Source organism: Cheilinus undulatus, linkage group 20 (assembly GCF_018320785.1).
Source record: "Cheilinus undulatus linkage group 20, ASM1832078v1, whole genome shotgun sequence".
Lineage (NCBI taxonomy): Eukaryota > Metazoa > Chordata > Actinopteri > Labriformes > Labridae > Cheilinus > Cheilinus undulatus.
This window is the reverse complement of record NC_054884.1, coordinates 27,974,959-28,000,285: the sequence shown is the minus strand read 5'-3', so window position 1 is coordinate 28,000,285 and position 25,327 is coordinate 27,974,959. Positions and strand designations below refer to the sequence as shown.

Here is a 25,327-nt window from a genome sequence, read left to right as displayed (position 1 = left end):
ATGGCTGCATAAGCTGAGTTTGACTCTCCTGTCCGTCTGAGAGGCTCTCATCGTGATAAATCAGGCGGCAGAGTGACTGGACTTCACTGTGGTCTCAGTTTAAGAGGTTTATAATCCACACAGAGAGGGGGCCATTTTGGTTTATTGGTAATATGTGGACAAAAAAGAGTTATTGCCAGTTTGAGTGCTTGTTTTATTGCTGAAATATTTACCTAGACTGCAGAGTTGAAACTGAAGTCGTACAAAATAATTTAAAAAATGAACTTTAAAAAAGTTTTGATGATCTGCTGGGGGGGGGGGGGGTGAAGTTAAAACAGTCTGTAAAAAAATAAAAAAACCAGAGGGTGCAGTGGAAATGGAAAAAGTTAGATGACTTGAATGAAGTACATCATTTTTGTCATTGATGGAAATGCTGCTTAAAGGGGCAAATTTTTGTCCTGAAATGCCCACAATAATAAAACATGACCACATCTGTCTATCTATCTATTACATATATATATATATATATATATATATATATCTTTTTAGCTGAGTGCTTACATGATGCTAAATTTCTCCCAACAGCTTTCAAAAACCAGAGAAATTTGTAACTATTTACAGTTGTGAATGGACTTTTCTTCTCCTTGCAGTTGCCATGACGGTGCTGCTATAACTGATACAAGATGCTTATCATTGCCATGAAATGTTGGATGTTATGTCAGAGACAGCTATGTAAGGACGTGGGAGCTGCAACTGGAAGCTGCTGTCTCATTCATGTTTTGGGACCACAGTTATTCTCCGCCACCAGCAGTGAGATTGGCACCCAAGCTCCCACTGTAACTTGTGACTTTAACCACCACCCTTGATATCTACGACAGTGGCCTCTAGGCTTTTTTAGGATCATTTTTGGGACTTTTTTGCCTTTGAGAGACAGGAAATATGGGAGAGAATGTGGAAAGATAGACCAAGAGATCAGGAATCAATCCGGCAGCCAGTGTGTTGAGGACTAGAGAGTATATGGACCACTGCTCTACCCACTGAGCTAAACAGCTCTGCCCACCTCTCCTATATAATTGATTGATTGACTGGTTGAACTTTTTGTGTCATGCACACAAATTGCCCAAACCTCATTGGCTTATAAGACACCAAAATACATTTTCAGTGTTCCAGTGAATTAGTTTATACAGTTCAAGTCATACCCAAGTTACATGTCCTTTTTACAACTCAGTATTAAATAGTACATTCTGTCTGTTCTCTCAGGCTGTGCTGATAAAATCTTCTACAAAAAAGGTTCCTTTTTTGAAACAAAGCTCTTTTTAATCATCAACAGAACATTAAAAATAAAATATATAATGGGATTGTCAACCCATTAAGAAAACTTTGTCTGTTGTGACACAAAATTGTCTTAGAGGTGGCTCAATATACAATGCAAAATAAAAAAAAGGCAAATTAATCACAATCAATTATAGAACTTGTGTAATTAACCCTTCAAACCTCACTGGATAGTCGCTGATCCCCAGCAGCAGCACATGCGTTGTCTACTCTCAGCAACCATGAAACGGATCTCTATGGAGTATATTGTGATTGAAAACTTACCTTTTTGACCATCTACAGATGACTGCTGGTGTTTATATCCCTTCTGGAACCTTTTAAATCTAAGCACAAAGTGCAGTGTTTATTCAGAGCTTTGATACTACAAACTCATATTGCTAAATCTTTACTAATGAGACTATTTATTACATTTTTTTTTTTTTTTGGTGAAAAGCTAAAAGACAACTTCCTGTTAGCCTGTCGTCCAATCACAATGCTCCAGTTTCTTCTTCTTCGTCTTCTATTTTTTCTTGGCTGTAGTGATCAATCAGGCCAGCCAAATATCAACGAGAGACAAGACAGTTATCTGCCAAAAAATAGTCCTCTATGGCCCATGTAATGAAAAGAGGATGTTAGCGCTCAAAAATTGGATTCATGTGCATTTTACCCACTGGAATACCATATATGCACAAAATATAAATGGAGCTAAATGACAGCAATAGTTTCTGTTGTGTGTTTGTTAGCAAGTTGCTAGGCAACCTCAAAGCACCACTGCACCTCTAGCTAGCAGGTGAGCTGTACTTGACTGAGTTTGTGTAAAGCCTGCAGATCCAAACAGCGGATCAAGACATGACTAGGCATTCTGGCAGATGAGCACATAGTTGTAGGTTGCCTTGCTAAATAGTGCCAAACACAGAGGCTTTCTGGGTGATAGAAAAAAATGCTGCGTAACACACCATTGAGCAAACATTGTTTTTTGGCCCATAGCTTGCTAAATTAGAGAAACTTGCTGAGAAACTCTAGCTCTGTATAGCCTAGCTTCCTGGCTGGTTCCCGCTTGCACAATTTTCTTAAAGGGTCAATGTGCACTGAAATCTCTGGAGGCTAATTCAACTACTTAGGCCAAATACCTTATACAATCCAACTTCAAAAATACTGAAATGGCCTTTTAATGATGGGTTAAAAAATGAAGATGCCATGGAGTCTTGAAATGTATGTAGAGGGTCTTAAAAATGGTTTTAAAAGGTGTCAAATGTGGGGCGCACCGGTAGTCGAGTGGTTAAGGCGCACACCATGTACACGGGCGGCCCAGGTTCAAATCCGGCCTGCAGGACCATTTCCCGCATATCTTTCCCCACTCTCTTCCCTGTTTCCAAGTCTATCCACTGTCTTCCTACCTAGTAAAGGCACAAGAAGGCCCAAAAAAAAAAAAAGGTATGAAATGTTGTATCAGATTGTCTGTATTTACCCTGCAGTGGTAAAATAATGTTACATTACTGTAGTTGCAGGGAGACATCACACTGACTCAACCAATGTGTGCAGAAAGGGACTAAAAAGCATGCAGTTAATGCCATTTAAAAAAATGATGCTCTAATTACGGACCTTAATTAATCACAATTAATGGACTTTCTTTTATTCTCTTCATTTCTCTCTTCATACTCACATTGTCTTGTCACATTACAGCTCATAGCTTTGTGTTTTGAGTTAGTGCTCTTTTGACAATACCGATTAGCATTAAGTTAAAGACACTCAAATAAAATTACCAGTATTTTGACATGTTTCACTTGATGTTCTGTCATCACATGGGGATTGATGACATGTATCACAGCGATCATCCCAAACCATGAGAGCAAGACAGCCAGCAGCTGCAGAGAATTATGAAAACAAAAGCACTAAAAGCTTCAGTACTTACTGGAGGGATGAACCAGTGGACTTCTCTTTCTCACAAATGCTTGCAATGGCGATTATGTAAGGATAAAACTTGGTGATTAAATATCCATGAATATGTCTGGGTAGCCTGTCCCAAGTGTCCTTTATGTGTGTGGGAAACACTGAATGTAAGCCTAAAAGGAGTTATTAATGCTCAGTGCTGAAACTGATAACATGTGCTCTGTATGCCTTTAAATGTCTTTTCATTTTATCATAAACATACCGTTTTAACTCTGAAGCTATATTAGCAATAAAATAGTGTAAAGAGCACATAATACACTTTCCTGTACCTTTTAACCAAGGTATAATACAGGGACCTTGATATAAAGCATGACTGGAAATTGTAAAAAATAAACAAAACATACTTCAAAATGCAAAAACAACCAAATCAAAAAATCGTGTTGATAAAAGTAAAGAGATCCAGCATTGTCAGCCACGTTTAGCCCTGGATAGCCACAATTTAATCCTATCAAAATAGGGCATTTTAACCCTAAAACGCAACACATCCTCATGAAACATGTCCCTAATGTTAATTAGTCCTGCTTTAGCCCTACTGAGAGGCAATATTAACCAACTTTCAGCTAATAAGCCTTGCAGTCGGAATTATCGAAGGCAAGTGGCGTGCTTATGCCTCTGACAAATTTGAATTTAACATCTAACACGTTGCTTCACCCTGTTACTTGTGCTTTTGGCAGACGACTCAGACGCCTACAAGCAGCATCTGAAATGTTTTGATTTTCAGGTTTTGTTTGATGCTTAAGAAAGAGTCTTATTTTCTGGCTGTGATTAAATTCATCTCATCCTAAGATGCAATTTTCAAGTGGGAGACACTCAGTACATACAGACTAAATATTTGAGGCGTTTCAGGCAGGGAAATGCCAACAATGTTTGTTGGTGTGACCATCTTTTTACTTTAAAAAATTAAAAGTCAGATAGTTTTACTCTGTGGGATTGAGTGCTTCTGATAATTTGCATTTTTAGCAAAAATTGAGCCTTTATCTTATCTAAGGCCAAAACAACAGAGTGTCTATTGAACTTATTTTGGCCCAGACAAGTCCACTCCTCCTCTTTGCATGTTTACATCATCCTCCATACTAAATATATTTCTCCCTCCTGGCATGACTGAGAACAAAGAAAATCCGAGTTGACATCATCACGGCACCAGGAAGATAAAAACATGTGGAGTGAATAAACAAGCTCTAAAGTTTCCTGGCCTTGACAGTATTTCTTCCCAGTTGTCATTTTATATAGCCGTGTCAGTTTTTGCATAATTCCACGCTGCATTGGCTGGGTTTGATTTGATTTAGGACCTCCACTTTCAAGGAAATTGGGCTTAAGGTATGAGAGTTCACTCTTCTTGCCTGCAGGCGATTGATTTTTTTCAGGCTGGATTTTAATGCTGGTGCAACATTAGGGGTGAGTGTTAGCACCGTGTCGTGTCACTGGGGTGCACAGACACTCAGACCTTAGTTTGAGCTCTGTGGGTATTTGTTATTTTGAAGTAAGCAGCTGGTACACTGGAAGAAAATTCTGGAAATTAAGACCTGAAACTAGCAATGACTAGATTTTTGACATTAACAGATCTTTTTTCCTTTTATTCTCAGGTAAACACATTTACTGTTCACAGCTTTGCCAACGGAAAAATGCCGTCCTTTTGTTGCATTTCACTCCAGGCTGAATTTCTCTGCTTCTCAGGTTGTTATCAAGATAAAACACAGATGATGAATCACATTTACAGATGGAAATTATGCCTCAGATCGTCCATCTAGTGGATGATATACCCATAAGAAAATAGCCTTTTCTGGTAAGATTGGTTATTTAATTTCAGTTATCTTCAGTAGTGTTATTACAAATAAATTACAATTAGGGACAACCAAAAAGGTGTAGGCTGAAGCCCATGCCTACCCTGTTTAAATTAAAGATTAAGATAGACAGCTCTTAAACTACTGCGTCTGATTATATTTCAGAACAAGCTCTCATCTGTAATTTGAAAATAGAATAAATGTTGGGTTTGTATGTGTTATTGCTCTCTACAAAGTGGGTTATATATGGAACAAAGAGAGAGACATAAATTGTGTATAATGATTTATTATTAAAGAAATCTTTTGTTGTGTAAAGTATAGCAAGTTTTTTTTTTTTTTTTTTGACAATTCATCAGAATTCAGAATCCTTACCAGAGCAGTAGAGAGTCCATCCATATTGCTCTGCTTATCTGGGGTCGGGTCGCGTTGGCAGCAAGCGGAGTAAGTCAACCCTGACAGCCTTCTCCCCAACAACTTTTTCCAGTTCCTCCTGAGGGATTCCAAGCCACTCCCAGACATACATATATAATCCCCTCAAGAATTCTGGGTCTGCCTTGGGGTCCCCTCCCATTTGGACGTGCCCAGAAGACCTCCACAGGGAGTCAACCAGGAGGCGTCTTGATCAGATGCCCATACCACCTCAACTGGCTCCTTTCAATGTAAAGGGGCGGTGGTTCTACTTTGAGATCCCTCCAGCTGTCCAAGCTCCTCACCCTGTCTCTAAGGCTGAGCAGACACCATCCTGAGGAGTCTCATTTAGACTGCTTGTATCCATAATCTCATTCTTTCAGCCATTACCCAGAGCTCATGATCATAGATGAAGGTTAGAGTGAAGATTGACTTGTAAATCGAAAGCTTTGCCTTCTGGCTCAGCTCCCTCTTCACCACAACAAATTGCAGATGCTACACCAATCCACCTGCCAGTCTCATGGTTCATTCTACCCTCACTGGTGAACAAGACCCCAAGATACTTGAACTCCTTCACTTGGGGCAAAAACTCACTCTCCATCTTGGGGAGCAATCTACGGGTTTCAACAAAGGACCATGACCTCAGACTTGGAGGTGCTTATTCTCATGCCAGCTGCTTCACACTCAGCCAAAGTGTCTGCTGGAGATCCCCAGCCAAGAGGCTAACAGAACCACATCATCTGCAAACAACAGAGATGACATCAGTGACAAGGGGCAACCCTGGCAGAGGCCAACATCCATTAGGAACATATCCGATTATACAGGGGCCTGATGGTTCCTGCTGTATCCCCCACTTGACCCCAGGAGGGACACGACTGTAAGCCTTGTAGGCTGGATGAGCAAAGTCCCATGCTCTCTTAAAGAGCCCTGCAAGACTAAAGAGCTGGTCCACTGTCCCACAGTCCGGACAGAAACTATATTGTTTCTCCTGAATTTAAGGTTTGGCCAGAGCCTCCTTTCCAGCACACCCTTCGGTCCCCTTTTTAAAAATGGGAACAACCACCCCGATCTGCCATTCCACAGGCACTGTCCCAGTCTTTGAGGCGACACTAAAAAGCTGTGTCAGCCATGATAGCCCAACAACATCCAAAGCTTTCAGCATCTCAGGGCGAATGTTATAAACATCCAGTGTTTTGCCACTGGGGAGCTTTTGGGCAATCTCAGTGACCTCCTTCAAAGACATAGATGGGTCTTCCCATGGATCTTCAGACTCTGTCTCCCCCTTGGAGAACATGTTGGACGGGTGCAGGAGTTCTTCAAAGTGTTCCTTCCTCCATTCAGTGATGTCTGCAGTCCAGGCCATGCTCCTGCTGGTAGCAGCCTAAGCCAAACCGGCCTTCCCCCTCCTGAGTCGTTGACGCCAATCAAAAGTCCTTCTCAGTAGCATGAATAGTTTAGAGACTTTACAAATATCACTGATTTTGTTTAAATTATTGGGGTTCTAACATAGACCCTTGAGGAACCCGGAAAATGACCTTCAATAAATTGCATTGTTAACTTAGAAGTTGTTGATGCATGAGTATGCCAGACCTTTTATTCCATATCTGCAGTTTATTCATGAATAGGCTACAATTTAAGGTTAGGGTTTCCACAATGAGCACTGCAGTAGCGTTAGCAGCATTAACTGGGAGTTTAATGGCTAGTGGTGGCAGGGGGCTGCAATACAGTTTGGACAGGTCATTTGATGCATGTTCAAATGACTAAAAATATTAGGATTTAGCTTAGTGTGGCTGGCCAATCATGTACATCCCATATTTAGAGGTTTTTTACTAGGAGTGAAGATCATTGTTATTAGTATAATAGCTTCTGTGACTATCTAAGTGTTTCAAAGACTGTAATGAGAGGTTCTATCTCAGTTTGAATTCAGACATCTTAAAAAATATATTCCTCTCATTGCACTAAACTGCAACTGTTTTATTGCAGTATTATAGTAAACCTGAAGGCAGTTTGTTAACTGCAGTTAAATACCAAAAGAAGTAAAGCGACATCTAGTACAAACTTGAGGCAAAGTCCATAATAAGTCTACAGACTTGAACATGAGAATAAAACCAGCAGAGCTGTGAAGTAAAGGTCTCTCTCTTTTGAGGTGGTGGAATCTTTCCCACTGGTTATCCAATGATATTTTAGCTTGAAAGAGCCATACCTAGCTGGAATTTCATGGAGTAACAAGGCAGTATCTTTAGAAAATGTATGATCTGTAGGTTTCATGAGCCCTGCTTGACATTTCAATGGCCACCCAAGGTGCCAACCCTAAATCCTAAATGATAATTGGCTATTTGCTTCACTGAAGGTGGGACTCGTGTTAGAATCAGCTTTTGGGCTATGTTATGGTTGTGTTATAACAGGCTGCTGGCAGTTTCTTTACATGTCAGTGTAGTATATTTTCTTAGTGCTTTACAGTGTAAATTAAAACTTAGCAAACCAAAAATATAACAAAGGTGTGTAGTCCAAAATTTTTGCAAGCAAACTCCTGCGCATGTTCTCATTCAAAATGAAGTCATTTGAAGTGTTTCAGTGGTGAAAGATGACAAATAGATTGGGGGTTTTGTACGTTGGAGACTGGGTAGAAATTAGCATTGAAATTTTTAAGTACATTAGATCTTGACTGTGGACAAACATCTTTCTGTGTCCTTAAAGACTAAAATGTCGCCATTTAGTTGTGTTATTAGAACTAGGCATAATGAATGGAGACAGAAAGGGTTAATAGATAAAATTCACTAGTGTGTGGGTGTCTGCAAAAAATGGCTTACCTTCTTATTATATATTATTACCACAGTCAACACAAATACTTGGCTATCCAAGTTTGCATGCACAAGCTAATCTAGAACTTCCCGGGTCATCAGATGAAAACCAAAGTGGCTTCACTGAATGCTTTCACCAATCAACACTAGATAAATAGTCCATCAACATCAGATCCAAATTTATGCTACTTGAATTACCATTTAGTGTAGTTAATACTTAACTGTGCAAATCCAATTGACTGGTCAGATTCCACGTCTGTCATCTATCCTATAAAGTAGTGGTTCCCACCCTCGGGACCCCCAAAGGTAGGTGCAAAAGATTTCAGGCGAGGCTATGTTTGCTCTGGGGTTGCCAAATTAGATATAAAAACTCCTTAAATTTTTCAATAAGAAAAAGGCACACGATAAGTCGCATGGACTGTAAAAAAAATAAAAATAAAAAAAATAATTACCACACTATATCACAGAGATGCCAATTTGCTTGGGAGTAGTGTTACCTGTGGACCTATTTGTGTGCTGAAATACGGTAGGTAGTTTGCCCTGGAATTTTTACTCCCCAAATTACAGACATGGTTGATTCAAACAGGATTAATAACACAGACGCCCTGCATGATTATTACAAACTACCAGAGGTCCCTGGTAATAGTAGTCCCATGTGAATAGGGCATAAGAGTCCAATGCTTGAGAACACTACATTAATGTCATAAAACAGGTGCAAAGGAGAGGAACAAACCCATCAAAAAAGTTTGAACACTCCTGTGACTTTTGTGTTTGTTGTTGTGGGATAAAAACAGGTCTTGGATACTGTTTGTTACTGGTATCGTACCAAAGCTTAATAATCCAGTATTGCAACAGCCCTGACTCAAAGAGCAAGTCATCTTTAACCTGCTTCTTATTGTGTATTTGATTGTGATTGGCTGGACACAATCATGCTGTTGAAAACAAAAATGACTGTAGTGGAACCACACAACCACACAAAACATGATGTCATGGTTTCAGCTGCCTCTTTTGGCTTAGCTTGACTCACACCGGCAACTAAAGGTAAGGATATGTTGGCCTAGCTTGCTTCAGTTGGGGTAATTTGTTGAAAAACTTTCACTTTAGGTTCTCTTATGCTTTTAAAAGTAAAATATGTTGTTATCGTACCACTTCTTTTTAAATATATGGCACAGACCTTTGCAAAATTCCATATATGGATAATAAACACCATCGAAGCAAACCTAAAGAGGCACTTTAGAGATATTTAGGTATTCATGCATGTTTGGAAAAAGTATATTTTGTTTGCACTCTTAAAAGTGTGCTGTATCTTCCCACTCTATATTCTCATTTTAAATTCTAATTCAGCGATTAGGGAAAAAGCTGTTGATAGCTGTTGGTGTTTTTCATCCAACGGCCGTGGTATTACAGTTTCAATTAGCTGATTTTTTTTTAACAGGCATGAATAATTAAAAGTACTTTTTCCACCATGTGTCTCCTCTTTTGCTGGTGCCGAGCGCACACAGTCAGAAGTTATTATTAGCCTGAATTTAAGCGGCCCCGTGTCCTCGGCTCTGAGCAGCGGGCACCAAGCTCCTGCATTGAGTTTGACAGCCTTCACACAATATTGTGCAAGGGCGCTCCCTTAGCTTCTCATGCTGCTTAAATGTAATATGGCAGATGGATAGTATTTGCAGGGAGAGCGGGGGTCTCACCCTCCCTCTCACTCCTTTTTTCTTTTTTTTTTTTTTTCGCCGTCTCTTGCCAGTACCTCAGACATTTCAAGGGGGAGAAATATGTATCAAATTAACTCTTAGCAACAGGGCCTCCCAGCTCCCTGCCCTTGTCTTTTCAGCAATCAGAGCTTTGTTATTTTAGTCTTTCAACCAAAACCAAACTGGATTCAATGGCTTCAGCAATTACCTGTAATTTTCCAACCTGGTGCGCTAGCTTTCACCGTTGCGACTGCGAACAGTGAAAGATTGTCTCCTCGGCTCCTCATTTTTAGTGTTGGAGTTAAGTGCTGTAATTCATTTACATCCACAGAGTGGCACATTTGGAAATGTTCACTTCCCAGCAGTGAGAACGTCTGAAGAGATTTGGTTTCTTTCTGCGCATAACCTCACCATGTCACTGAAACTAGAAACCCCTCTACAGAGTCGACACTCGGACACTGAACCTCTGCTTTAAACATCTGACCCACACATTAATATGCCTTTCAGAGACAACTTTGCAACCAAGACATCTGTTTTCACATCGCAGACTTTTATTCCATTTTTCCACCGACTCCCCCCTTACACAAACTCCCCTCTCTGCTCCCCATCCAATCGTGTAAGAAACTACAGGAGCTCAACTTGACTCCAGAAGTGGATATGTGTGTTTTTGCGTGCGTCGGAGTGATGTTTCCCCTTCAGAGGTACTGAAGGAGAGAGAACTGCTCACACTAAAATGCTAATTAAGTGCAGTGTGGCACACAAGGACACTTGAGAGTGTATGCATTAGCAAATTTTAACTCCCTGCAAACCAAACAGTTTGTTCTGGGCTAATCTCCCGCTGATGGAGGCAAGAACAACAGTAGGAACCAGGGAGAGCAGAAATACACTCTCGCTTTGGAGACTAAAGAGAGAGAGGCATGGTTTTTCTTTTTCATTACCCAGATAACACAGTTTTAAGAGAAGAAAGCCTCTCCTCTGGCATGGGCTTTTTTTCATCTCCACACGGAGGTAACATATGGTATCTGTAAGGGAGAGTCAGATTGCGCTATGCGGTGAATTATTTTGTGGATTAGTATTGGCATTTAAATGCTCTTGGCTCTAAATCTTGTCTGTTTTAGATCTTAAGTACATTCCTTGGCATCCCGCGCTCCCCACTCAGGCTGGCCTCTTCCCCCAGCCAACACATTTTTGAAACTGCGGAGCTTAACAGGAGAGCAAAAGGCAGCCATTTGAAAAGACCCTGAAGCTGATCTCAAATTACTTTTAGTGAGATACCACTCCAATCAAACCAATTCTTCCAATGTTGCGATGCCAACAAACCCTTAACCCTGAAAGTTGAGGTTAAAAACCTTATTTTTTTTCTTCCTGATCCATTACTTTCGAGCGGAGGCGTTTGAGGTTAATGTAATTACGCTCCCTGATGGTTGTACAAATTGCAGGCTGGTAGTGTGACACACGCTCTCCCTCAAGTGTTCTGTGGTTGCCTCTAATGTCTTGTTTTATCCTCGCTCATTAACACGACCTTGGCCAGGTATGTTTGGTTATCGCCACGACCTTATGACTACATCTATATTTCACAAGAGAGACATTTGAGACATCAGGGGAAAATATCCGCTGGCTTTAAACATGGGTAATATTTAAACCAGAGGAATAAATACTGCAGCAGTTCGTAAGTGATGTCTATGCCCAGTTGTTAAATCCAGCATTTGTGGCACATTTATGTTGCCCTAGAGATCTTAGCTGACATGATAGCCCCCTCTTCCCTCATCTCCAAGCGGCATTTAAAAGCCCTCCCTTCTGTTTCCAGTACAGTTGGCCTTCCTCCAGAAGAAGTGGATGAATTCCTAGATGTCTGATAAGCTTCACCAGAACATGATTCTTAATGGAAAGAGAAGATGAAGAAGAGGCAGATGCTATCAGCGCGGCTGAATTGCCTTGCAGTCAGATCAAACATCTTAAAAGTGGCCGGGAATGCTGAATCATGTCACGAGGTTGTTACACATTTATCTCCTCTTTTCTTTCTGCCTTTTTTTTTTGCGTTTAATTGAACTCGTTTCTAAATGAAACCAACTGGCCCCTTTCAATGCAAACAAAACATCATTAGCATTGTGAAAATCCCAGCTGCTTTCTTGCTCTTTCTCCACTCGCTTTCCTTTGAAATGAAAAGCCTTTAAATGAGCTCTTTTCATCCTTGTAATTTTTTCCGCCACTCAAGGCACTTTGTGACACCATTAATCACTTACCTCGGTTTGTTTGCGCGCCTTCTTTCTCCTGTTTATCGAGCCACAGACTGACACAGACACCCCCCCCCCCACACACCCTCGTCATGTGTGAAGGTCTTGTTGGTCCCTGCGTGTTTGTGTGTAAAAACAGCAGGAACCTTCAGGAATCGGGGAGTAAAATATATCTCGCAACACCGGCGTAGCGTGCCAGAGGTGTCTTGATGGCGATGGAGTCATACTGAGCTAATGAAGCTCCAAACCTCGGCTATCGATCCACCTCGCAATGGTGCTTTACAGAGATAACTGAGGAGGAGAGCAGTGTGTGGCCTCACGCACGCTCTGATCTGTGTGACATCTAATTCTGTGTAATGAACCCTGTGCACCAGAGAGCATGATGGGGGGCTGTCTATGGTAATGACAGGGATAGCATAGCCTGGGCAGCTTTTGGAAAGCTCTGAAATACTGCCGGTTAGCTTACAGGGCTCTCCTGAAAACAAGGACTTTATCACAAGAACAAACACCTCTGTAAAATCAATTGAAACCAACTCTTTCTGCTACTGTTTACAGTTGCAATGCTGCTGTTGTTCTTTCTTGCACTTTATTTATGTTTATGTCCATTGCAATTCTTCCATTATTACTTTTCTTTGCCCTTCTGCCATTGAAACATGAAGAAAGATGTGATATTACAGCCTAACATTGGTTAACAGAGACATATTAAGCAGCAGGATAGCAAATCATGAGCAGTGTCTCGTCGCAGTAATGAGGTTTGTAGGCTAGTAGTGTGACATTGTGCTAAATAGGGTCAGTGCACACAGCTGGAAGATTGAATTTTATCAAACTGCATCAGTATTGAGCTACAGAGGGCAAAAAGTGAGACAGGGTTAATGACAGACTAAGAGTTTGCAGGAGATGACCTGAGACGGCACCAAAACAGGAAACACATCCTTCCATATGTCAGATGTACCGGCTCCAATTGAAGGAAATGGGATCCCTTCAGAGCAATTTTTCTGACAGCAAAATTAGGCTGCATTCAGAGCAAAAAAGTACAAGCTGTGTTGTTGACTCTACTTATGGAATTAAGGGTTTAAAATACAACTTAGGAACATCTATGACTCATGTGAGTGTTATCAAGCATATCCGCTTAGATAATTGAAGTAGAGATTTCATAACTCAAAAATAACTGATTTGACAATCACTATCTCTACAACCAAAACAGTCATGTTTAAAATTTCAAGCATTTATTGCCACTGAATTGCTGGGCTGGAAGATGATTCATAGAACAAAGGCTGTACCAAGTTTAATTAAGTAGAAGTCTGTGGTAGTTTATGAGGTACTATTAATACACTGAATCTTCGACTGTGTAACAGAAGTGCATATACCCACTTAGACATCATCCATATGTGTGTGGACTGCTGTTTACAAGCCTTGAGTTTTGTGTTTTGGCCACCAGAAGCTTGTTTTAGGAGCAGGGGTTGACCACATTTGAATGAAAGGGGTTGATACTCATTGCTATGTTCCTGGTCGCTGTGGTAGCTGCTTTTCAACTTCTTTTTGCTTTTGCTTTTTTTTCTCTCAGTAGCTTTTTTATGGAGCAGTTATGTTCTACATATATTCACTTGTACATTCTAGGCTCACGCTCTAACTTTACAATTGTTTAGAAGAAGGCTTCAGAAGATGCACTTTAATACTTCTTTTTCATCTCAAAAGTTGCCTGTGTCGTTACAGATGATATTAAAATGCCATCATGAAATGCTGACACACATGCCATCTTTACCACAAATGCAGCCACCACTGTCACCTACTGCATGTGAACTGCAGACGAGGCTCACGGCCCCACTTTTTAACAGCTTTTCTCCCTGATTAGGTCATAATCATGCTCTGAAAGAAAACAGTAGGCCGTGTTGATTGAATAAACCTTGTTGAGCGGGCGTGGAAACCTTTGACCCCTACTCTCCATCCACCTCCCATCCTTTCAATTCATTGTCATTCTTAATTGAAATCAGGACATGTGTAAGACACAGACCCCATGCTGAATTGAAGAAGACTTGAAACCAAGTATTAATACCATAAAGTCATGTTTACTAAGAGGATGTAGAACATGAAAAGTCATGTCTTATTTTCATTTACATCTATACAGTCAGGCTTATTATTCAAGACCTGCAGATTTGCAAAAAGCAGTTCCCCTTTGGCTTCTCTTGTCTGGCCTGGAGGCGTTATCAACTGCTGCTTGACAGTCCATGCACTAGAGCCTTTTTGAATCAATGCAACAAGATGTAAGAAAACAAAAACTTATTATGTTATTACTAAGTGCTTACGGCAAAAGTTGCAAGAAAATGGTCTATTTACATATCCAGCAGACGGGGGAAGCATTACTTTTTTTGCACTTGGCAAATGGAAGTCCAATATTCACTTTCCTACTACTTCTTGTTTAGTTTCCTCAATACTCATCAAGTCCTGGGGGAAATATGTGGCTCTTTAGCTGCTAAATGCTTCACTATGTTCTCCAGCAAGTCCCTCACTGAGTCTGTCTGCTGTTTGGTTGCCGAGCAGGTAAAGTACAGTGGGATTATCAGAGCTTTCTTGCTGAAAACATCTGCGTCCTCCGTCTGGAGCAAACTCCAATGAGAGTAGTGAGACTTAAACCAAGACAGCAAAGTTTTTTGTGGTTAAATGATCAGAATAAGAGTGCATAAAAACTACTGACAGGGGAACCAAAGGCCGTCTTATTTTACCACCAATCTTACAAAGTATACATAGTCATTTCACTCATCTTTATATAAAATACAGATAAAATCAGCTTTAAGACAGTTAAACCCTCATGAGGGAAACCAGGGATTTCTGGCTGTATAAATAAACTTGATTAAGATCTGGGGATTTGATTGCAGTGGCCATAATTACTCTTTTCACTGAAGTGGTGATGTGTTAAATTCCCTCCATCATGCCTGAGTAATAGAAAGTGTCAAACACAAGCCATCATGACACAGTACTTTGAGCACTCCCCCTTATCCCAGCAGAATTAAAATAGACCAGGAGTGAAAAAACTTCCTTTTCCATGACCACCTCTGCTGCGGGTGCAAATGAAAATGCCCTTCCCAAAATAGATCATTTTTACCCTTCAGATGTCCACTTTTATTTTAAGCCCACTGACACCGTGCCATCCATCACACCCAGCCTTTTCAGATGTGAGCAGCCTCGGGGAAAACACTGATACAACGCAGAGAAAGTGTGATAGCTTGCTGCTGCTGCTGTGCAGCTTGAGACCTCTATGGTTAGATTACCACTAATTTCATCTCAGAGTAGCATTTAGCGTTTTCTTTGTGTGAGTAAAGTGGAAGTCGTTCCTCTTTTTAGGGTAAACATTGAAAATGGATACTCTGCCTTTCCAACTCTTCCCTCAAATTACCACTTGACACGGCCAAAGCATCGCTCCGCATTATTGTCTGCCAGGAAAAAGCATCTCTGAATGCTTTATTGAATGTTTTGGCTGGCTGGAAATTGTACCAAGTGTACCCAGCGCTTTGATCATCTTGACCTGGAAATGCGATAGTCACCCCACTTCACAGAACTCCCTGACACCTGGGAAACTGGATCTGGTATTCTTGATATGTGATCCGCACCGCAGCACTAAAGACTTCACTTCTCTTGTTTCGTAGACGGCAGGGACTGCTGATGGGAACTGGAATTTCACATGGCTCAGACTGAGGCTTTTTTCCCTCACCAACAGGCCACTGGATGAGTCCCAACATTTGGTACTTGGTGGAAAAAGTGGCCTGTGTGATTTTATGAACAAGATTCCTGTATTATTACTTTGACTTCAAACACAGACATGCACAGAGGGGGTTTAATTTGTTAAAAGGTTTCTGCTGATGATGTGATTCTACAAATACAAAGATCTGAGTCAACATGAGGACATTTTTGTGGTTGTATTAAGGCATTTGTGATACAGCCATTGTTTGGGTGGGTTTGTGTATTGTTCTTTATATTATGTTTAAAAAGTGAAATATAGATGTATAGGGAAACACTATGATTAATTCACATAGCATATGTCATCATTAATAGTTGTGCTGCGTGGCACAAGCAGTGATTCGGTTTAGGCGACGAGGACTTTTTCACATAGGGCCTGGTAGGATTGGATGGTTTTGTCCTTTAATACATGAAATCATGATTTAAAAAACGAACTGTCATTTACTCAGGTTATCTTTGTCTAATATTAAAATTTGTTTGATGATTTCAAACATTTAAGTGTGACAAATATGCAAAAGGGAAAGGGAAGGAAAGAAATCAGGGAGGGGGCAAAAACCTTTCACAGCATTGGCCCTTCATATAGATGCTTTTTCAGGAAGTGGCACCCACTCCAAACTAGCTGAATAGCCCTATTGTAGGTGGATCTGTATGCTGCAGTTATCATCAGAAAATTTCTACATCCACTGAGTTTGACCCCATTGTTAGCAAAAAAAAATTCCCATGGGTTTACTGATTTGCCTGGCACATAGGCAATCAATATCACAAATTGCTTTGTCCTGCAGACCTCCTACTACACCTCTAGCCAGATGAAGGGAGACTTGTACTAAGAGGCTAGCTACGCCCGTTTAACAGCTTTCCAACCTTGTCTTGTCATAAACATGCTTCTCATTCACGGGGTTACATCATTAACCCCCCTGACACCAATATTGTTGTATACAACGAGATGTCATGATCGTCTCCCTCCCCCGTATCTGGAGTTCTTTGCTGTGACATGATGTCATCTGCTAACAGCCCAAAGTGCACCAGCTTCACCCCTAAGTAAACATTACTCAAAGCCATAATATTATCAAAACAGATGAGTTGTTTTTTGGAAAATCCCTTTTCTGTACAGTGTTTGCCAATTCAGAAATGACCCACCCAGGAAATGTCGGGAATGAACGTCTCGCATTTGGTGATGCCCTGGATATTGCCATCGAATCTGTGTCTGTGAACGATGAGAGTATGGTGGTTGTTGAGCAGTTCATCTGCCTTGGCAGCATAATCAATCTGACTGTGAGGCTGAGATCAACTACAGACTTGGACTCGCACACGGGGCAATTCTCTGAGCAAGACAGTGAGTGTATCCAGTATCTGAGCATGTGGACAAAAGTCGGATTCTTTTGGTCCTTAGTCCTCCTGGTCTTATTATACTCTTGTGAGGCCTAGTCCCTTGGTTTCATATAAAGTCATTGTTGAAGTGCTAGTTTAGAAAATGCTCTGGCTTATTATTTTATCTCATTTAAAGAGGACACTATTTAGTTTTTGCATGTATATTTGGGTATCCCAATATCTCCCAACCCACACGATGTGAATAAGTCAACCTCCAGTTCTTTCTTTGTGGTCTCTCAGCATCTGAAAACATGAAACATGGAATCTGATGGTCCATTCAGAGTCTGCACTCCTTGTGACATCCCTTACACTATCCATAGATCTCCACATGGAGAGCACAGCTGTACTTGTGTCGGCACACCCCACAGAAGAGAGAGGCGGGATGAGACGGAGCTCATTTAAAGAGACACTCACCAAACAGGGCATACTGAGAAAGGCTGTTAGGAGTTGGTTTATACAGGGTCATAAACCTTCTAGTGCTCAATCCACATTATATTTTAACCAAAGCACTGCACAGATGTTTCATTTAGACCACAGGAGACTGTGCTAAAAGGTAGGAGGAGGTATGATATGTCAACTTCAAAATTTAACTTGTGAGTTCACGGTCTCAAAGTTAGTTTAAAGTCATCAAATACAAAATGATGTTAGTTTTACAAATGATGGTCATGTTTAGGATGAACTTGATATGGTATTCTTTTAGAAGTGGATGCCTTTGACATGAAAACCATAGGATTTGTCAGTGAGGCTAAAGATATTGCTGTGTTACCATCCCATTTGCATATGGTTACTTACACTGAGAAAATCCAACTTAATGCTTAAAAATGGAAGTTGTTTTCATGCCTTAAGAAAATAAAGACTGTCATCACAATTTTAACACCCACTCCTATTATAAAGCTCTAATTTACAACTGTTAGAAGTCAGAAGTACTGTTTCTTTAGTCAGTAAATACACACACTAGCATCTGCCCTAAGTGTAGTTGGTTACAAAGTGCTTGATACAAATACATTTTTGCATCACTTGGACATAATTCAGTCAGGATTCAGTTTTTGAATTTCAGTTCTGTCCTCTGTAATGTGATGGCAGTTGTAGCAAGTGTGGCTGGAAGTAAATTACACAGAGCCAGTGTGTGATTAGAGAGGCCATGGCATGGCTTTTAAAGTTCACCGCCTCTCAGGATATTTGATCGAGCCGCCAGCCTTTGATCAGTGTTAACATTACGGTAACCACGACAGTTTATTTTCAGCTATCAAAAAAAAAAGACCATTTGTGTCAGAAAACAATCTCCCCTTCCTCTGACACGTTGGCACACCGCAAAAGAAAAATGTCAGGGTCAGTGATGGGCCATTAGCCCAGAGTGAGGAGCTTTTGTGCTCCCAGGTCCGTTTAAAACACCTTTTTAGCCTTCGACAGATGGAACCGTGACACAGCAGCCACAGGCGCTGACCTGGGTTTTAACTTTAAGATATTTCCCCCCAAAAAACAGGACATGGAGCACCACTGAGGAGTGAGAAAGTCTACCTGGAGAGTGAGTGACGGCATGAATGTGTAATACAGAATTCACCTGCGTAGCACAGTTGTATTGTACACTTGAATGACGACAAAGTCACCCTCCATTCATCAGCATTATTCCCTTTCCTTTTTCATAGAGGTCGCTCCTCTGTTGCTTCAAATGTCATCCTGCTTTAATGGGAACTGTACTGTAGCCCACAATAGAAGCTTTTCAGCCAGATTAAATGTATCACTGTGCTGAAACTTTCCTTTCCTCTCTCCCCCCTTTGCCCCTATTGTGACACAGTGGTTTTACAGAGCAGCTTGTTGCTGAAAAACAAGGTTAAGAAGATCAGTATCAAAGGAGGAGTTTTTTTGTGTGGTTTGCAGGAGAGTCTCGCTTCAGGTTTCCACCTGAAACACAAAGGTGTTTTCTTACCTGATTTGTATTCATTCACACAATGAGTGGACCTGCCTCTCTTGTTTCCAAGTAAGGAGAGTCCAGACAAGACTTTTGTTCACCCTATCATCGGATACGTGCATGTTGCTTCCTCCAGTATGAGCCTTGGAGCCCAGCCACAGGCTTTGTCCTAGATGGATTTTTTCCTGCCCTTTTTCCTCTGCTTTGTTGCTCTGTGTATGTTCTGAGAAACTATTTCAGATAAATGTTTCAGCACTACTGCTGCTTTTTTCCCTCCCGGCTGCCGTGTTATTTCAATACAACCAAGTTTTGTCACACTGAAATTGCCTTGTCAGACTCCAGAACCCACAAATTAGCAGTTTCAAGTGTTTTAGTTATAGTAGCCTGTAGTTCAGTCTATTCTGGCCCATACTGTGCTGTCAAAACAAAGATAAAGCTGACTTTACACAGCTACTTTACTGATTAATATTCCTCATTCATTTCAAAGTGTTAAAACCATCATCTAAGTAAATATTATTCATGTTTGCAGGGGTTTTTCCTGACTGTGTCCCCAGAGTCGATCCTGAAGGTGGCGAAGCACGCTTCAGATAACAACAAAATCTTCTGTATGAACCTCTCAGCGCCTTTCATCAGCCAGTTCTTTAAAGAGCCCTTGATGCAGGTCATGCCCTACGTCGACATCTTGTTTGGCAACGAGACGGTAAGTAAAACGAGACATCTGTTCAGGCCTCTTTAGACCACATACTCAGTTTGCTAACTCACTGCATTAATTAGTATGGATTTCAATGTGTGTTTGATATATAGGCTCATATTTACTGCTTTAAAAGCAGACTTTTTTTTAATTTAGTAGGATTTGTCTGTTTGATGAAGTACTTCAGTATCTCAGAATCTTGTTAGACTGAATGTTTAAGCCACTGGCCAAGAAACCAAACCATGACATGTGCAATACTGCCATGAAATATTTTAAACTTAGTAAATTTGTCCATAAAAATGAGTTTGTAATACCAAGTTAAGCCAAACTCAAAGAGTGTCATTGGTTCTTGTTCTTGGTTTGGAGGTTTGTCCATCAGTTTGTTCGAACAAGTTAAAATAAGAGCTCACGTTGCTGAAGCTAACTCAGCTATATTGGCCTCTAGTAATGTTAATTATGTAGCTTGCGTAGCTATGTTAGCTTTAGCTTTTTCTATGTTTTATTTCTGAAATAATTCAAAGTCTGTAATGTTTGCAATGTGGTCAGTTCATGAATGTCACTGCCAGACATTTTATGGGAGTAAAGTTGAATTAAAAAACACCTTAAACCAGAAATATGTTGTTCCAGCAAATCATGGCACTTCTTTTCTGAGACATAAGGCATCTCAGATTAACAGTTTTTAAGAGCGGCCTTCAGAGATAAATAGTCTGCAGCCAGACCCATCTCCTAATATTTGTTTTTTGGCTAGTGAGATTTGGTTGTTGTTTTTTTTCTGCTTGTATCAAGAATCAAGGATCTCTTTATTGACCCCTGAGGGACAAATAGCTTCACAGTTAGCAATACCACACAAACCATTCACAAAAAAGTAGAAAAGAAGCAATAAAATACCAAAAACATCAGAGAGAAGAACAATGGCAGAGTAAATATCACAAATAAACATTACATGGAGATGCTCAACAGGCTTATGGCAGTCAGGACAAAAGAGAGTATGCTTTAAAAACAATATCTTCCAAGTTTAAAACAATCATGTTAATTTTATTAGAAATATGTTTTACCTTTATAAATATAAATATACTGAATATACTTTGGACCTATAGGTGCCAGAATAAGTATTTAATTATTGTAAAATGGACATGCTTGAATACTTAAATAAGCATTTATTTTAAGGCTCCACAGCATCAGGTACATGTCGTGGGGCTTCTAGCATACTAGAATTAGTAAAAGTTTTTTTTCTTGCTCAAATTTCAATCAATATTTGCTGGATTGAAATTGTTGCTGTTGTTATCCTTATACACAAGTCTGAGTTTCTGTCTGCTAATTTGGTTGATCAACCTGAAATGGGATGGTCAGTATTTTGAACAAAATATCTGCCAGGATTGGCATGTATATGTTGAAATATGCTTGTTAGCATGCTGGTTTTAGTTCAGATTTTAACCAGTTTCTACCAAATTTAAAACAAACCTTTTTGTTTTAAATACTTTTTTATTCCTATTAGGAATCTGGCTACATTTTTTGTCCCAAAAGCTTATTCAAGATGTATAACTGCCAGAATAAGCCTATAACTGTTGTTATTATGTGTATGGTAGCAACATTAGCATTTAGCTAATGGCGCTGCACCCCCAGAGCTATTGCACTGACTCTAATGTTTTGGGTCTTCTAGCTTGCCATACTTGAAGCAGGTTTTGGCAGGTTCATCCCTACCTTAAATATGTCTCTCTAAAATCCCAAATCTGCTGACAAACAAGCTGAACTAAGGTGATTTACATTTTGAAACCAATATCTGCCAGGATTAGCATGTAATTGTTGTAAATATGAGCACTTTGCATGTTAGCTTTAGTGTTTAGCTAAAGCTCTACTGCCTCAGAGCTATGCTAGTTGCTCAAAGATTGTGGCTTTTTTCATCTAGCTGGATATGATCTTGTTATCATTTGTTGTTCCCATTAAAACCAATATTTTTCTGTGTACATCTTTAGAGCTTTTTACAGGCCTTAGCTGTAATATTCCAAGCCCAAGTTATCTGTCTAGAGATCTACTCCAACAAGCAAAGTTGAGAATTAGCATGTTATTATGGAAATTATGGACAGTGAAGCTGATTGGTGCTAATGTTATGAGGCTTCTAGCCTATGAGAATTACTATTGTGTTTATTGCATCTCATACATATTTAACCAATATAAATCAATTTGAAAACATCCCTGTTCATTAGTTTTTACATCTTTTAAAACTTAACCTTAACGAGCCAAATCCATGTTTAAAAGTTTTTTTTTAATTAAGATGGAATTAAGGTTGAACCAGTGACACATGAATGATTAGAACGCACTGATGGTCCTATGTGTTAAATAAATGCTCTGTTTTACAAGCCCTTACAATCCTCGTCTGGGTTTAACGTTTCCTCCTGAAACCCTCAGGTCTGTAAAAAGCTAATCAGATGCAGAACTATGAACTAGAAACAGTTAAAAACTCCTGAATATTTTCCATTATTGAAACAATAAATTCAAAGGAGTGTTCGGCCTAGGTGGAGGTACAGTATGTGCCCTCTGAGTGCTTTATAGTTTAACACTACATCTTCTCACCTGGAGCAAAATCAAAATGCCATGTCCACTGTTTCATTCCACTCATCGGTCTCATTTCTCTTCAGTACCCATTTAACTTCCCACTTATCACTGTCCCATAAAGAGATGAATAGGAATTAGCCCAGTAATCATTCATCTCAATCGCGTCACCATTTCATGCCGCTTGATCCATCGATTTTTTTTTTTCCTCCCTGCTCTGTGGAAGTGAGTAGCCAGCTGGAGGTCAAGCTGTGGTCACCGACCGTGGAGGTGCTGGGAAGTATCCTCTAACAGGGCAGCTGAGCTTGACTCAGAGGCACTGCCTGGACAAACTGCACCTTTAGCGGGAGGTAGAGGGGGAAGGGGGATGGACTGGACTGAGCTCACCTCCCTGCTGCTAAAGCTACTAAACAGAGCCCTGTCTTTGGGTTTAAAGATGGGGTCCACAGACGAGGACAGAACTGGAAGAAACTGCTCAGCATTTGAGGATTTATTGCTGCTGCTGACTTCAGCTTTTTCTCTCTCTTTTCTTTCCTCTCCTAACATAAAACCTCCTTTTTACATATACACCCCCCTCTCTCTCTCTGGCTCTCTAATTGCTGTGAGGAACGATTCTGTCTCCTAAACCACGCCGTACAGTACATTTTGCAAGCGTTATGTATTTTCGGGTGGGTGGTACTGTAACTGTTTGCTTAAGAAGTTTGCTCACACCTCTAGTCATTACAGTTTAATGACTCTGGATAATTGCAATGTATGTTTGTTGAAGGAGATTATCTTTCATGTGTCTCTGTCAGGGCTTGCTCTCTGGATTTGAACCCCGCCAAAATAAGAGATTCAGTGAGAAACAGAGCAGATATTCAGCGCCTGAGCTGCCTCAAGCAGTGAGGTCTTCCAGGGTCTATATAGGACTAATGCCTGTCCAGAGTGTTTTGACTCCTTTTGGCCTTCCTCTGTGCTCGCTGCTGGGAGGAGGAGGGGAGGCGGGGGGGGGGGGTGACTGCTCATACAGTTGAGCCCCGGACCTCCCATTGTGCACAAGCCAGACAAGGTTGGCGGTCATGCAGCGGTGCATGGTGAGTGACAGGCAACAGGGCTGTTTTCGCCTACGCTTGCCCATCCAACACCCTCCCTCCCTCCGGCCGTCCTCTCACCCCAACTTCCATCCCCCCAAAGTGATGGATCAGCCTCCGCCCGCAATGCTTTCATAACAAGTCAGTGACAGTCAGGATCATGCAGACTGACTCCTATAGCCTTGCAGAAAGAGCCATAAGGGAAGGCTAATGTGTCTGCCTGTCTCTGCCTCCCTCTCCCACTCTCACTGAGTCACGATACAGAGCCACACACTTGGGGAAAATATGTTTTAAAGCAGCTCTCATGCTTTTAAAGTGACTAATAATAATTTTGGGCGAGATAGAAGAGTTCGAGAGTGGAGTGCTGCGTTATTTGTCATGACTGAGATCTTATTTCAGACGAATCATAATTCCCTTTTGATCATTTGAGGCTCCAAAACAGTCGTGCAACACCATGACAAGGAAAAATGTCAATAGCCTCTTTTTCTTCCCTTGTTTTCGCCTTCTTTCTGATGTTGAAATGTTTCTGACACAGTCCACCCTTGCTGCTGTAACTCGATCCTGCTGGTACTTGTTTGAAACCTGGCATCAGCAGGCCCTCCCCGGCCTATCGGCAGCCTTATATAACAGCCTCCCATCCGTCCTGTAATTACTGCCTTTTTGGGGCATGGAGTAGTGTCTGTTCCCTTCACTAGGTAGGGAGGGGTGGAGAGGCTAACGACGGCCTTTCTTCGTCGCCGGGGCCTCTGAGACGGAGACACATAGACATCAGACGCTACTTTGCTTAATTGGCAAACATGTCGTGTGATAACCTGGGAACAGTGCGGGGCCTTAATTGAGTCCTCCTGTGCTGTCCTCCTCTGACTACCTGACATGGAACCCAGGGCATTACATTTCCCTCCGTTTAATAGCTGCAGTTAATTAGGCCCGAATGAGGGAATCATTACTGCTGGAAAAACCACATGCCAGTGGATTTGCCGATAAAATTAGCCACAATTTGCTTTTGCTATTTGAGCATAAGAGATAAAACCACACAATGGCGGGAAAGGATTGGACCATTACTGGCGGATTTGTATTGTGGAATATGAGACGTATCATTGACAAATGGAACGATTAATCAAGGCTGAATTAATCACCCTGACTGATGTTTTTTAAAAGCCAGGCTGCCTCAATTTAGATCCTTTCATAAGTATCAGTACAATTGTGCTTCATATTAAACCTATAAAGCACATGAGGAGCTTATATATCTCACCTCACAGTCAATACCCAACAACCTTTTTGCTTTCTAGCCATTAAGATCATAAACCACCCCCATATAGCGGCACTTCGTTCCTTCCTGTTCCCGTCCAATGCAGCTCCACACTCAGAGGGAGCTTATTTTTATGGGTCCCAGCCCCGTCTTCCAACAGGAGACAGCCATTGTAATTGAATACTCAATAGGTGAGCCATTTAACAAAAGTGGAAATGGCATTCGGCTGTGTATTAATGTGCTTTGCCGAGGCGAAAGGAGCCATCATTATTTCAATGTTCAAGCTGTTTTAAAAGAGCATTTAAGCCCGCCGTCTCTCCGGGCCATGAGAGCAAAATGACACGGATTTCTTCCTCCTCTGTACTTTGCACGAATGTTCCTCCTCGCCTAATATTTTGTAGGGTTATCTCCGCTTATTTTCCCCAATCCATCCCACAGCACCTCTGCCTGATCTAGGTGGAGGGATACAAGCAGCTCCACAGAAGGTTACTGTCATGAAAAACCCCTCAGGCGTTTTGGCTCTCAGCCCTGTTTTTCTCCATCTGCATGCAGTGTGTGTGGGGCGGCGGGGGCTCTGATGATTTTTCCAGGACAGGCTGAAGT

General features: G+C 41.0%; 1 protein-coding gene across 2 annotated transcripts in view; it reads left to right on the top strand.

The window, feature by feature from the left end:
- Positions 1-25,327, top strand: part of LOC121528748 (adenosine kinase-like) — a 198,867-nt gene that overhangs the window by 116,855 nt on the left and 56,685 nt on the right. For both annotated transcript variants that reach the window (XM_041816322.1, XM_041816323.1), the window contains exon 7: positions 19,694-19,864. In XM_041816322.1, the coding sequence (XP_041672256.1) occupies positions 19,694-19,864 (171 nt within the window). The remainder of the gene's footprint in view (positions 1-19,693; positions 19,865-25,327) is intronic.